Raw genomic sequence first — 10,276 nt, forward strand, 5'->3', positions numbered from 1 at the left:
AAATAAAAATTGAGATAAAAAATAATATATATATATATATATATATTTAACTATTAAATGACTGCTATTAGATTGTTAGATTGTAATCATTAAATGAAATAAATTTATAATGGAATTGATAATTTTTTTGCAATAAAATCTAAAATTTATGATAAAAGCATAATTTTTTTTTTGATATATTAAGAAGTGTAATTTCAATGACGTAATTCTTTCTTTTTAATTTGTGCATCATTACTCACTATTTCCCTCTTGTCAATCCATATACCATACAAAGAAATAAAATTGAGAGTTTGTTGGACATTGTTTGTGAAACTAATATTGAGGAATTTATTTTTTTAAATATATTAGTTATAATATATTAAAAAATAATTTAAAATTAAATTTAATAAATTTTAATTATAGTAATATTAAAATAATAAAATTATTTTTTAAAATTAATTTTTATAATATTTAAAATAATGTTTTTATATAGTTTTATTAAAAATTAGTCCTTTAAATTCAATAAAAAAAAAATCAAAAAGCAGACTAGAGAGGACTTTTTACCTATTTAAGAACAGTAAAAGATGCCTCTCCTGGACGACGACGACGACGACGATAATAATAACAATAATAATGATCTCTCCCTTCTCTTTCTAACCTCAGCTTATCATTTACTCTGCAAAGCGCAAATAAAATCAACGAGAAAAGATAACGCCATTGCTACAGCTTAGCTCCGAGTAGGATAAACTCCTGAAAATGAAGGGCTTGATTCAGCTACCTTACGATGCTTCTGTGCGGGTTTTATTAGCTTCACTGGAACGAAATTTGCTGCCAGACACTGTCATTAGGAGCCTTACTCGACTGCTCTTGGCCTCCCGTCTTCGTTCTGGCTACAAACCTTCCTCTGAGCTCCAGCTCTCTGACCTCCTCCACTTCGTTCATTGTAATGCTTTTTCTAACACAATATATATATATATACACACTGTCATTGGGAGCCTTACTCGACTGCTCTTGGCTGGAGCTCAGAAGAAGTGGAGGAGGTCAGAGAGCTGGAGCTCAGAGGAAGGCTTACAATGAACGAAGTGGAGGAGATCAGAGAGCTGGAGCTCAGAGGAAGGCTTGTAGCCAGAACGAAGACGGGAGGCCAAGAGCAGTCGAGTAAGGCTCCTAATGACAGTGTCTGGCAGCAAATTTCGTTCCAGTGAAGCTAATAAAACCCGCACAGAAGCATCGTAAGGTAGCTGAATCAAGCCCTTCATTTTCAGGAGTTTATCCTACTCGGAGCTAAGCTGTAGCAATGGCGTTATCTTTTCTCGTTGATTTTATTTGCGCTTTGCAGAGCAAATGATCATAAGCTGAGGTTAGAAAGAGAATATACCCTTTTCTCTTTTTCTTCTTTTTAGATCTGATGTATGTATGAATTGTTTTTGTTGCTCTAAAAGAAATGCCTATAGCTATCAGGACGGAGGAGCCCAAAGCTCAACATTATGAATTGCCTACTTCTTTCTTCAAGTTGGTTCTTGGTAAAAATTTAAAGTACAGGTATTATTTATTTTTAATGCATTGCAAATACAGTGGAATAAATCTATTTCCCTTTTGTCTTTGTGAATAGACACGAGTACTTTGTTTATTAGCAATTAGCAGTTCTATGGCCATGAATCATGCTAGTCTCCCCCCTCTTTTGGGATTTTTTTTCTTCTTTTTTTTTTTTTTTTTTTTTTTTTTTTGGTGAAGAAATGAACAATAACAACACAATCAAGGAAAAATAACAATGGGATCGAACTTGAAGACCTTTTGATTTCTAAGGAACAAGCTTTGGCTAGTTTACCACTAGATTAAGGTCTTATTGGATACTAATTGGACATGTTTGGTTCACTTAGAAAGGGAATGGAAATGAAAAACAAAAATTTGCTTGGATCTCCTAGTCTGGTCATACTCTAATTTTAGTATAAAATTTAATGACTATCTTAAAAAATTATTATTATACTTAAATGTCATTTTCACATAAATTTAAGTTATTCTAATATAAAAATTTTGTAAAATGTCTAAAGTTGCTGTGTACCGAATAATGAGAAAATGGACTCTTGTTACAGGAACTGCATTCCATTATCATTTCTAACCAAAAGCTACTTTGTTTTGATGGAGCCCCTGATTACTCTCTCCATTTATGACTGCTATTTTTCTGGAAATTAGCTTTTGTTCCAATAAATTCAATACTTAGCCCTCAACTATTGGTGGTGCTATGCAAGCACACAACAGAAGATCTCTTTGTGCATCTTCTCCTCAACATATTTATCACACAGTATTATTGTTGCTTTTGTCATCTTCAACATTTCTCATGTTATGTGAAAACTCAGAGGCATTACGCAGTCAACATTTCCACTGATATTAGTTTTTGGATGAACATTTGCTTTGATATTATATGAAGTGATTTTGTTTATATGTGAACAAATGCAGTTGTTGTTATTTTTCTGATAAATCAAACACCTTAGAGGATGCTGAGAAAGCAATGTTGGAGCTCTACTGTGAAAGGTCACAGCTAACAGATGGCCACACTGTCCTTGATGTTGGATGTGGCTGGGGGTCACTTTCCTTATACATTGCCAAAAAGTATAGCAATTGCAGGATTACTGGGATTTGCAACTCAACAACCCAGAGAGCATTCATTGAGGAGCAGTGTCGGTATAATGCTTGATACATTAGCAATATATCATTCACTTCAAATGGTAGATTTTGTGTCAGATATATAGTATTATCTAATAAAAAAAAAACGATATTGACCATTTTCTATTAATAAAGTAACATATTCTTGGTTTCTTCACAAATTGGAAGCTGAGGATCAGCAGATGATCCAAACCATTTAATCACCCTTTTCTGTAGGGAACATCAGCTGCAGAATGTAGAAATCATTGTTGCAGATATTAGCACATTAGAAATGGTGGCATCCTATGATCGTATATTCTCCATTGAAATGTTTGAGGTGAGTGCTTTTCATGTCACGCTACTGATGCTAAGATTAAAGTTGATATGATTTGATAATTGGTTTTGTCCTCTAATAGCATATGAAAAACTACAAAGATCTTCTTCAGAAGATATCCAAGTGGATGAAACAGGATAGCCTTCTTTTCGTGCATCATTTCTGCCACAAGGCATTCGCTTACCACTTTGAGGTATGACTATTTGTTGAGCACCTGCGCATGTATGTTTGATCTACTTAATTTATTTGAAAGGCTACCTCTTGCATATCTAATAACATACATTCCATCTTCTGTTTCTATTCAGGATATAAATGAAGATGACTGGATTACTAGGTATTTCTTCACTGGAGGAACAATGCCTGCTTCAAATCTGTTGCTTTATTTCCAGGTCAGCTCTGCGTCTCTCATCAGCAAACATATCTTTTCCTTCTACAGCATAAATTAATATAGGTTCAAATAGCGATGACTAGTCATGTGCCAGTGGATAAGAATGCTAAAGCTAAAGAATTCATAAATAAATATGTACAGCATAGCCACATCAGATCTTATCAAGACTTATTCTTTCTGAAAACTTATGCGCAGGATGATGTTTCTGTTGTCAACCATTGGCTTGTGAATGGGAAACATTATGCACAGACAAGGTGAGGATGGATAGTAACCCTGCAATTTATTGTACTTTTCAGATTTATCATTCTGCTGTCTTGAGGCAATAGACGTTGCCTAATTTAATTTTATGATTTACTGAAAACTTGTAGTGAGGCGTGGCTCAAAAGAATGGACCAAAACATGGCTTTGATTAAGCCAATAATAGAATCAACTTATGGCAAGGATCAAGCTATCAAGTGGACCGTCCACTGGAGAACATTCTTTATTGCAGTTGCAGAACTTTTTGGATACAACAATGGGGAAGAATGGATGGTTGCACTATTCCTGTTTAAGAAAAATTGAGCATGAAAAAACTCCTCCCTGTTAAATTTTCTCTTGTTTGAATTAAATAAGCCAAATACTTCAATCAGATACAGTATGTAACTAATTAATTAGTCTTTAAAGACTAATTTAGTCATGATAATTCCACTGCTACCTTCTTTTAAACCCTCTAATTAGCTCCAAGGACAACCAGAATGTATTTTTTAATTAAATCAAACAATTAATAGATAGTTTCGCATGATTGTTTCAATAATTTTTATTTAATTTTGTGACCAAAACACGCGTAATCTATTTGTAAAAAAATTACATTAAAAAATAAGAACATTAAATAATATATTACTCAAAATAAAAAGATTAAATAATTATAAATATTAAATAATAATTTTTCATAAACACTTGAAAATTTTAAAATATAAAAGAAAGTAAAGTGATTTTACTTTGAGCAATGAAATTTCAACTATTTATTTAACAAGGGGCTGCTGGTTTGTTATTGAATTGCATTTGGACATTGCAGGCTGTGAAGAAGGGTTGATTTTCAACCAAGACAGATCTTACCCTCAAATATATTGAGTAGAAAAACCATGAATTTTGTTTACACAACACAGGATTGAAAACTGAGATTGCATATGAAAAAGGGTCTTCGTTTGATGATCAACTCATTAAAATTCAAAGCCCATCGAGTTCGAGGAGGCTAAGCTTCACGTTTTTCTATGCCTAGTCAATGAGAGGGGTCAAAGGATGAAAAAATTTTTTGTTCTAAAAATATAGGATTAATTAATTAATTTTTTTAAAATATAGAGATTAAATAGTAATTTAAATAGTATGATAATGAAAAATTTATCGGAGGGTCCAAATAATTTAATGCATGTAAAATATAGAGACTAAATAATTTATTTTTTAAAATACAAAAATCAAATAATTAATTTTATTAAAATATAGGGACTAAATAGTAATTTTTTTATTTAATAAATTTGAATAAGTTTTAAATTTTCTTTTAAAAAATTCAATTTTGAATTAAAACTCAACTAGCAGATTTTAATTTTGTTCAAAATTAATCAATCTAATTTTAATCATTGGTGGAGCTAGAAATTTAATTTAAGGCCAATTAAAACATCTAATTTATATTATAGATATATGAGAATTTTTTAAAATAAAATTAATTTTGTAAAAATTAAATGGAACTACTGTTAATTGAAGGTTTAACATTATAAATTATTCAACATACAATATATTGATTGCCTAAAATTAAAAAACTTATCAAATTTATCTTAAATTTATTTTTTATTAAAGTAATCATGAAAGATAAATTGAATTAAAAATTATAAATTAAATAAAATATATGATATGGTTTTAATTTATGATTTTTTTTTTTTTAATTTGAGTGTGATAAAATTATAGCAATTGAAAGATTTCAATAATAGTAATGAGACTATAAGAAGAAAGCCATCAAAAATTCTAATTGATAAAAAAAATATGAGAGAAATATGCAAGATTTCCATTTGATAATTTTATCCAATAATTTAAAATTCAAAGAGTAGAAATTGATGATTGCAGGAAAATAAAATTGATGGAGGAGCTAATGATTATTTTTTTTATAAAATTACTAATAAACCCCTAAAATTTTAAAAATATTGGGACTTAGTGCCTAATCAAAATCTGATCGACAAAAGTAAAATATATTTGATTTTTGAGAAATTACCACTATGTCTATAGTCTTAAAAGTTTTAAAATTTTTATTAAAATTTATATGTCAATAGTAAAAAAAGTTTGATTTGTAACATCTCTAATTTTTAAATAATTATTTTATATGTATATATTTTATTGTGTACTTCACGTATGTACTTTCATTTCGTGAAAATTCGATCGTCACTCGGATCTGCAATTTCGGATCGATCAGATAAGCTGCTAGAACCATTTAACCGGATCAAGATTATAGGCTACCCCAACGTTTTCAGACGTTTTGGACGCGTTCCAGTTGTCAGATTTGGCATAGGTAAAGGCAAACTCTACATTACTCAATTTTTGTCTTGTACTGAGTTAGAATAAAATTTATAAAATATTAGTGGATGATAAGAAAATTACGATTCCTATTGCAATAGCCTTATAATATTGTTAAGGACCGCGGGGCAGGTTTATAGAATTTTTAAAGTTAGTTTGGATGATTTTTGAAAAATATTAGTTTTGAAGTCTTACAATTAAGTTGTCTGATGTTACAATTATTGCTTGGTTTAGAGGGTCCAGGAGGGGCCATATAATGACGATGAGATATGGGTTGAGTTTAGAAGTGTTATTTAAACCATTTTGCAGGTTGGGTAGGTCATAGGTACAGGGGAGACTCTGCCAGATTTTCAGCACAACTTAGGGTGTCTTTAGTCTTTTCTAAACTTGTATTGAGTCAAATATATTAAATAATTGCAATAAAATTTTCAGGTGAGCCGGGACAGCCTTCCTCCTCTGCCCAACTGCCACAGTGACTTCGTTTCAAGTTTGTGAGTAAAATATTAATTTTAATTGTAATTTCGATATTATTATATGTTCAAGCATGCCCATGCATCACTTATAAATATGTATTTATGTAGTTAAACACTAGACACGTTTTATATTGCATTCATAATTGTTGAAGTATGGATGTTGTTTGTGGTAATTTGGAGCAGTGTGTGTGCGTGGCGTGCGTGTGGTATGGTATTGGATATGGACAGGACGGGTAGACACGGCTTGAGAGACACTCACTGAGACCTATCCTTTGGGGTAGACACAGCTTGAGAAACACTCGCTGGGACCCCGCATTTGGTTTATTAAGCGAAAGTCCGGCTTGAGAGACACTCGCTGGCAGAAGTTGGATTAAAAGGGCTGTATAGGAGATCAGCTCCCATATATGTATTGCTTGACAGTGTTGGGTGTGTGAGTGCTCCAAATTGCCTTTTTGCTGTTATGATAAGAAAATTATGACGATATTGCATTTCACTCCACATGGTGCATTAGCTTTAGATAGTTATAGAGATTATGATTAAAATTGGTATTTTACTCTCTGAGTTAAACGCTCACTCCTGTTCATCTATTTTTCTAGGCTACAGGAGGATTATTCACTACAAGAAAAAAGGAGATTTGAAACCGAATATAAAATCGATTTCTAAATACATTTAGAAACTGATTTAAAATCGAAATATTCAGTTTTAAATCCGCAAGTTTCTAAATAAATTTGAAACGGAAAGTGGCGTCCGTTTCAAATTCTGAAGCTGTTTTCAAACCACTATTCTGTTTCAAAGTTAGAAACCACATATATTCGGTTTCAAAATCTGTTTCAATTTAAAAACGGATATTTTGGTTTCAATTTTTTCGAAACAGAAATTCCGTTTCAAATCGGTTTCTAAATTCTAAAACCGATCCTTATGCTTTTGGATTAGAAATGGAAAAATTCGTTTCCAATCCGTTTCAAATTACTAGTAGAAAATTTTTATTTTTTTTAATATATTATTTCCTGTATTGAAGCATATAATATAATATTAATTTTAAATGCTCAATATCAGAATATTTACAATATCAGGCTGTCAAATATCAAATATCAGTCAATATTATATATAAATATGACAGTGAAGGGTTATGACAATAATGTAGTGTATGGAAAAATAAAATATCATAATAACAAAAAAAAACAAGCTACTTGTCATTAACAAGATCATCACTCATCACCACTATCAGCCTCTCTACCATCATCCTGATGAGTCGCATCTGGAGTTGGGGCTGTAAACTGCGTACCCTGCATCATTTGTGCCATCATGTTTTGCATCATTTGTTGCATGCGCTCCTCCAGTGTCTGCTCACGTTGTCTATATCTCTCCTCTAGCATCAACTCGCGTTGTCGGTCTCTCTCCTCCATTGCAACCAAACTATCCTTGAGTGTTGCAACAGTCTGATGCAATTGTTGAATCTCTTCCTCCATTGCCTCCAACTAAGCGCAATAGGATGCAGTAGGATGATCCATGTGATGAGCTAGGGTAAAAAATTGATGCTTGAGATCCAATGCCATAAACCCTGTTCTTCTTCTCCCCCCCTACAACTTGATAATATAGTGCGACCTCATCTACAATAGGAGGGTCACTGCACCCCTCTTGTGGTTGAGATGACTGCTCCTTAAGCGCTAAAAATTGATCCTGCATAAGTTAATACACATATTTTAAATTTATTTTTCTTAGCAATTGAATAAACAAACTCACTTATTCATTTTTTTCGTATAATTGAAAGACATAAAATACTTGTTCACTTACCTTAATTGATTGCGCTCGTGAATCAACCATATCGGAGGTGCCTTTCCTAGTGTGGGTCTTAAGGAAAAGTTCATAAGGAAAAGGTCTTCGGCCAAGCTTGGCTTCCTGAAAAGATATAATGATTTTAGTGATGTTTATAATAATGTTCGATTATTTGCTACTAATATGTAGATAGACAATAACAAAACCAGTAAATATGAAATCATTACCATTCTATCTGCGTGAGTAGCATGTGAAACTAAACCCCCTGTGTGTCTAGAGATGCCTGCCCCAACTCCCCCTATCTCACTACAGCGGTTAGCAGTGAACTGATGGCTCTTGGCTTTAAACTCTAGGCTACTCCATGCCTCCTTCCATTTTTGCATTGTACTATTAGGCACGATGATCTTGGATTTTCCTTTCCTGACATTGCACATTAGCGCCTTGTAGCCCTCTGCAGCCTTACGCCTCCAAGCTTCCTTTACCAGTGGAGTCACCTCTTGCCAATCAAAGTATTTCTGTTATAAAACAAATAAAAATTAAGACAGTTGTATTAGTATGATAATATTTTAGAAAAAAATTGACAGCATTTCCCCTTAATTTTGAACAATATAGCCTAGTTATTAGGTATTAATTGCACCTGTTAAAAACACTTCATATATTCTCAACAACAAATAACATCCACCCCAACTACAACAACTCACAACAATATATATTTTCAACATCCTCAACACACAAGCTGTACATAGAACATTTAAGCATTAATATACTTCAATTGTGTTCTTTTACATTAATTCACAAATTCTCATCACTTAAATGATATTTGTTTGTAACATTCTTTTTTGAGGTTTCATAAACTATGCAAATTAGTTATCTGATAGATAATTATATTTAAATATTTATTTTATTACCTGAAATTCATCCCAGTAAAACTCTTTTGTTTCAGGCGTGATAGTTTTCCAACAGTGCCCCTCTGGGTCCATCCTCTCCTTGAAGATATTCTTCATCTTCTTAGCACATTCCTCAGATGGATGTAACCTGTACAAAAGAAAGACAGCAAATATATTGATTTTATGTAAATGTAGAAACATGGTACTTCAATTGCCAATGATATGTAATACCAAATCATAGATAAAGTTAATTAATTTTTAATACTTACGTGCCATTAATGAGCTTTATTCGTTTCTTTCTTCCAAATGTAGTGAGTGATAGGCCATCCATTGATGATATTGGTGCTGCCCCAACTGAATGACCTTCATGACCAGAGGTTGATCCAATTGCAGGCTCAGAAGATGGGGTAATAGGTGGTGGCGGTGGAGGTGGAGGTGTAGCTCGATGCTGTGTTGAAGCAGTAGACCCCTCCGGATCTGGTGTCGACCTCCCAGTGGATCGTGAAGGAACCTGAGGCTGACCCTGTGTAGATTGGTCTAGTTGATCATTGGGCTCATCCTGCACAGGTAACTGCCTTGACTGTGAATGACCCAACAAACCTCCCCTGCGACCGTTGCCTCGCATCCTGCATAAATAATTGTATTAACAAGTTAGCTTCATTCAACTTATGATACATAATACAGATGAAATTTTCCAATAGTTAGAATTTATACTTCAAGTTTAGAAATATAAATTCATTAAGAGAAATACCTAATTCTAATTAGTATCACTATCATATACATCATCGCATTCCTCATCGCTTTCTGAGTCCAACTCAAGCTCTTCTTCATCTTCAACATCCTCTTCATTAATTTCAACTAGTACACCATTTTGATCATTCAAATATTGTTGTTGATCATCATCATCATCAATTTGAATCAAAGGGACTTCCATTTCATCTTCTTGAAATGGTTCTTCCAGTGCAGGGGGGGTTGTCACATTCACTTGCTCAGGAAGATCAATAACAAATCTCGCTTTGATTTTGAACACGGCCCACCAATCATCCTTGTCACGCTTTAAGCTTGGATATATGGAATAATTCACCTGAGCAGCTTGGATAGCAAGAACAAATGGTTCATACCTATTGAAGGATCTTTTATGATTAATATCCACAAGTTTATATTTTGGATGAATCTTTGTTCCCACATTTGGTGTTGGATCAAACCAATCACATTTAAACAATATAGTTCTTTTGATTGGTAATCCAGGGTACTCCAA

General features: G+C 32.8%; 3 protein-coding genes across 4 annotated transcripts in view; 1 reads left to right on the forward strand and 2 right to left on the reverse strand.

The window, feature by feature from the left end:
- Window positions 1-1,238, reverse strand: part of LOC110658013 ((S)-coclaurine N-methyltransferase-like) — a 26,701-nt gene extending 25,463 nt beyond the window's left edge. The window contains exon 1 of the mRNA XM_058129835.1: window positions 1,052-1,238. Within this exon, the coding sequence (XP_057985818.1) occupies window positions 1,052-1,238 (187 nt within the window). The remainder of the gene's footprint in view (window positions 1-1,051) is intronic.
- LOC110652971 ((S)-coclaurine N-methyltransferase) lies at window positions 609-4,137 on the forward strand. Of its 2 annotated transcripts, none has more exons than XM_058129838.1 (8): window positions 609-922; window positions 1,413-1,521; window positions 2,437-2,661; window positions 2,860-2,959; window positions 3,039-3,149; window positions 3,262-3,345; window positions 3,540-3,598; window positions 3,713-4,137. In XM_058129838.1, the coding sequence occupies exons 1-8, from the start codon at window positions 736-738 to the stop codon at window positions 3,903-3,905; spliced, it is 1,068 nt and encodes a 355-aa protein (XP_057985821.1). In that variant the 5' UTR covers window positions 609-735; the 3' UTR covers window positions 3,906-4,137. The 2 variants fall into 2 exon arrangements, with proteins under 2 accessions (XP_057985821.1, XP_057985820.1); XM_058129837.1 differs by lacking the exon at window positions 609-922 and adding an exon at window positions 1,216-1,339 and having other exon boundaries at window positions 1,422-1,521.
- A 3,426-nt stretch (window positions 4,138-7,563) lies between these two features.
- Window positions 7,564-9,894, reverse strand: LOC110662705 (uncharacterized). Its single transcript, XM_058129276.1, has 7 exons — window positions 9,770-9,894; window positions 9,288-9,644; window positions 9,040-9,166; window positions 8,359-8,646; window positions 8,150-8,254; window positions 7,916-8,035; window positions 7,564-7,833 (listed from the first exon to the last, which is right to left on the reverse strand). Exons 1-7 carry the CDS (start codon window positions 9,865-9,867, stop codon window positions 7,564-7,566), a joined length of 1,365 nt encoding a protein of 454 aa, XP_057985259.1. The 5' UTR covers window positions 9,868-9,894.
- Between the last annotated feature and the right edge of the window lie 382 nt (window positions 9,895-10,276).

This window comes from Hevea brasiliensis, chromosome 11, assembly GCF_030052815.1.
Source record: "Hevea brasiliensis isolate MT/VB/25A 57/8 chromosome 11, ASM3005281v1, whole genome shotgun sequence".
Lineage (NCBI taxonomy): Eukaryota > Viridiplantae > Streptophyta > Magnoliopsida > Malpighiales > Euphorbiaceae > Hevea > Hevea brasiliensis.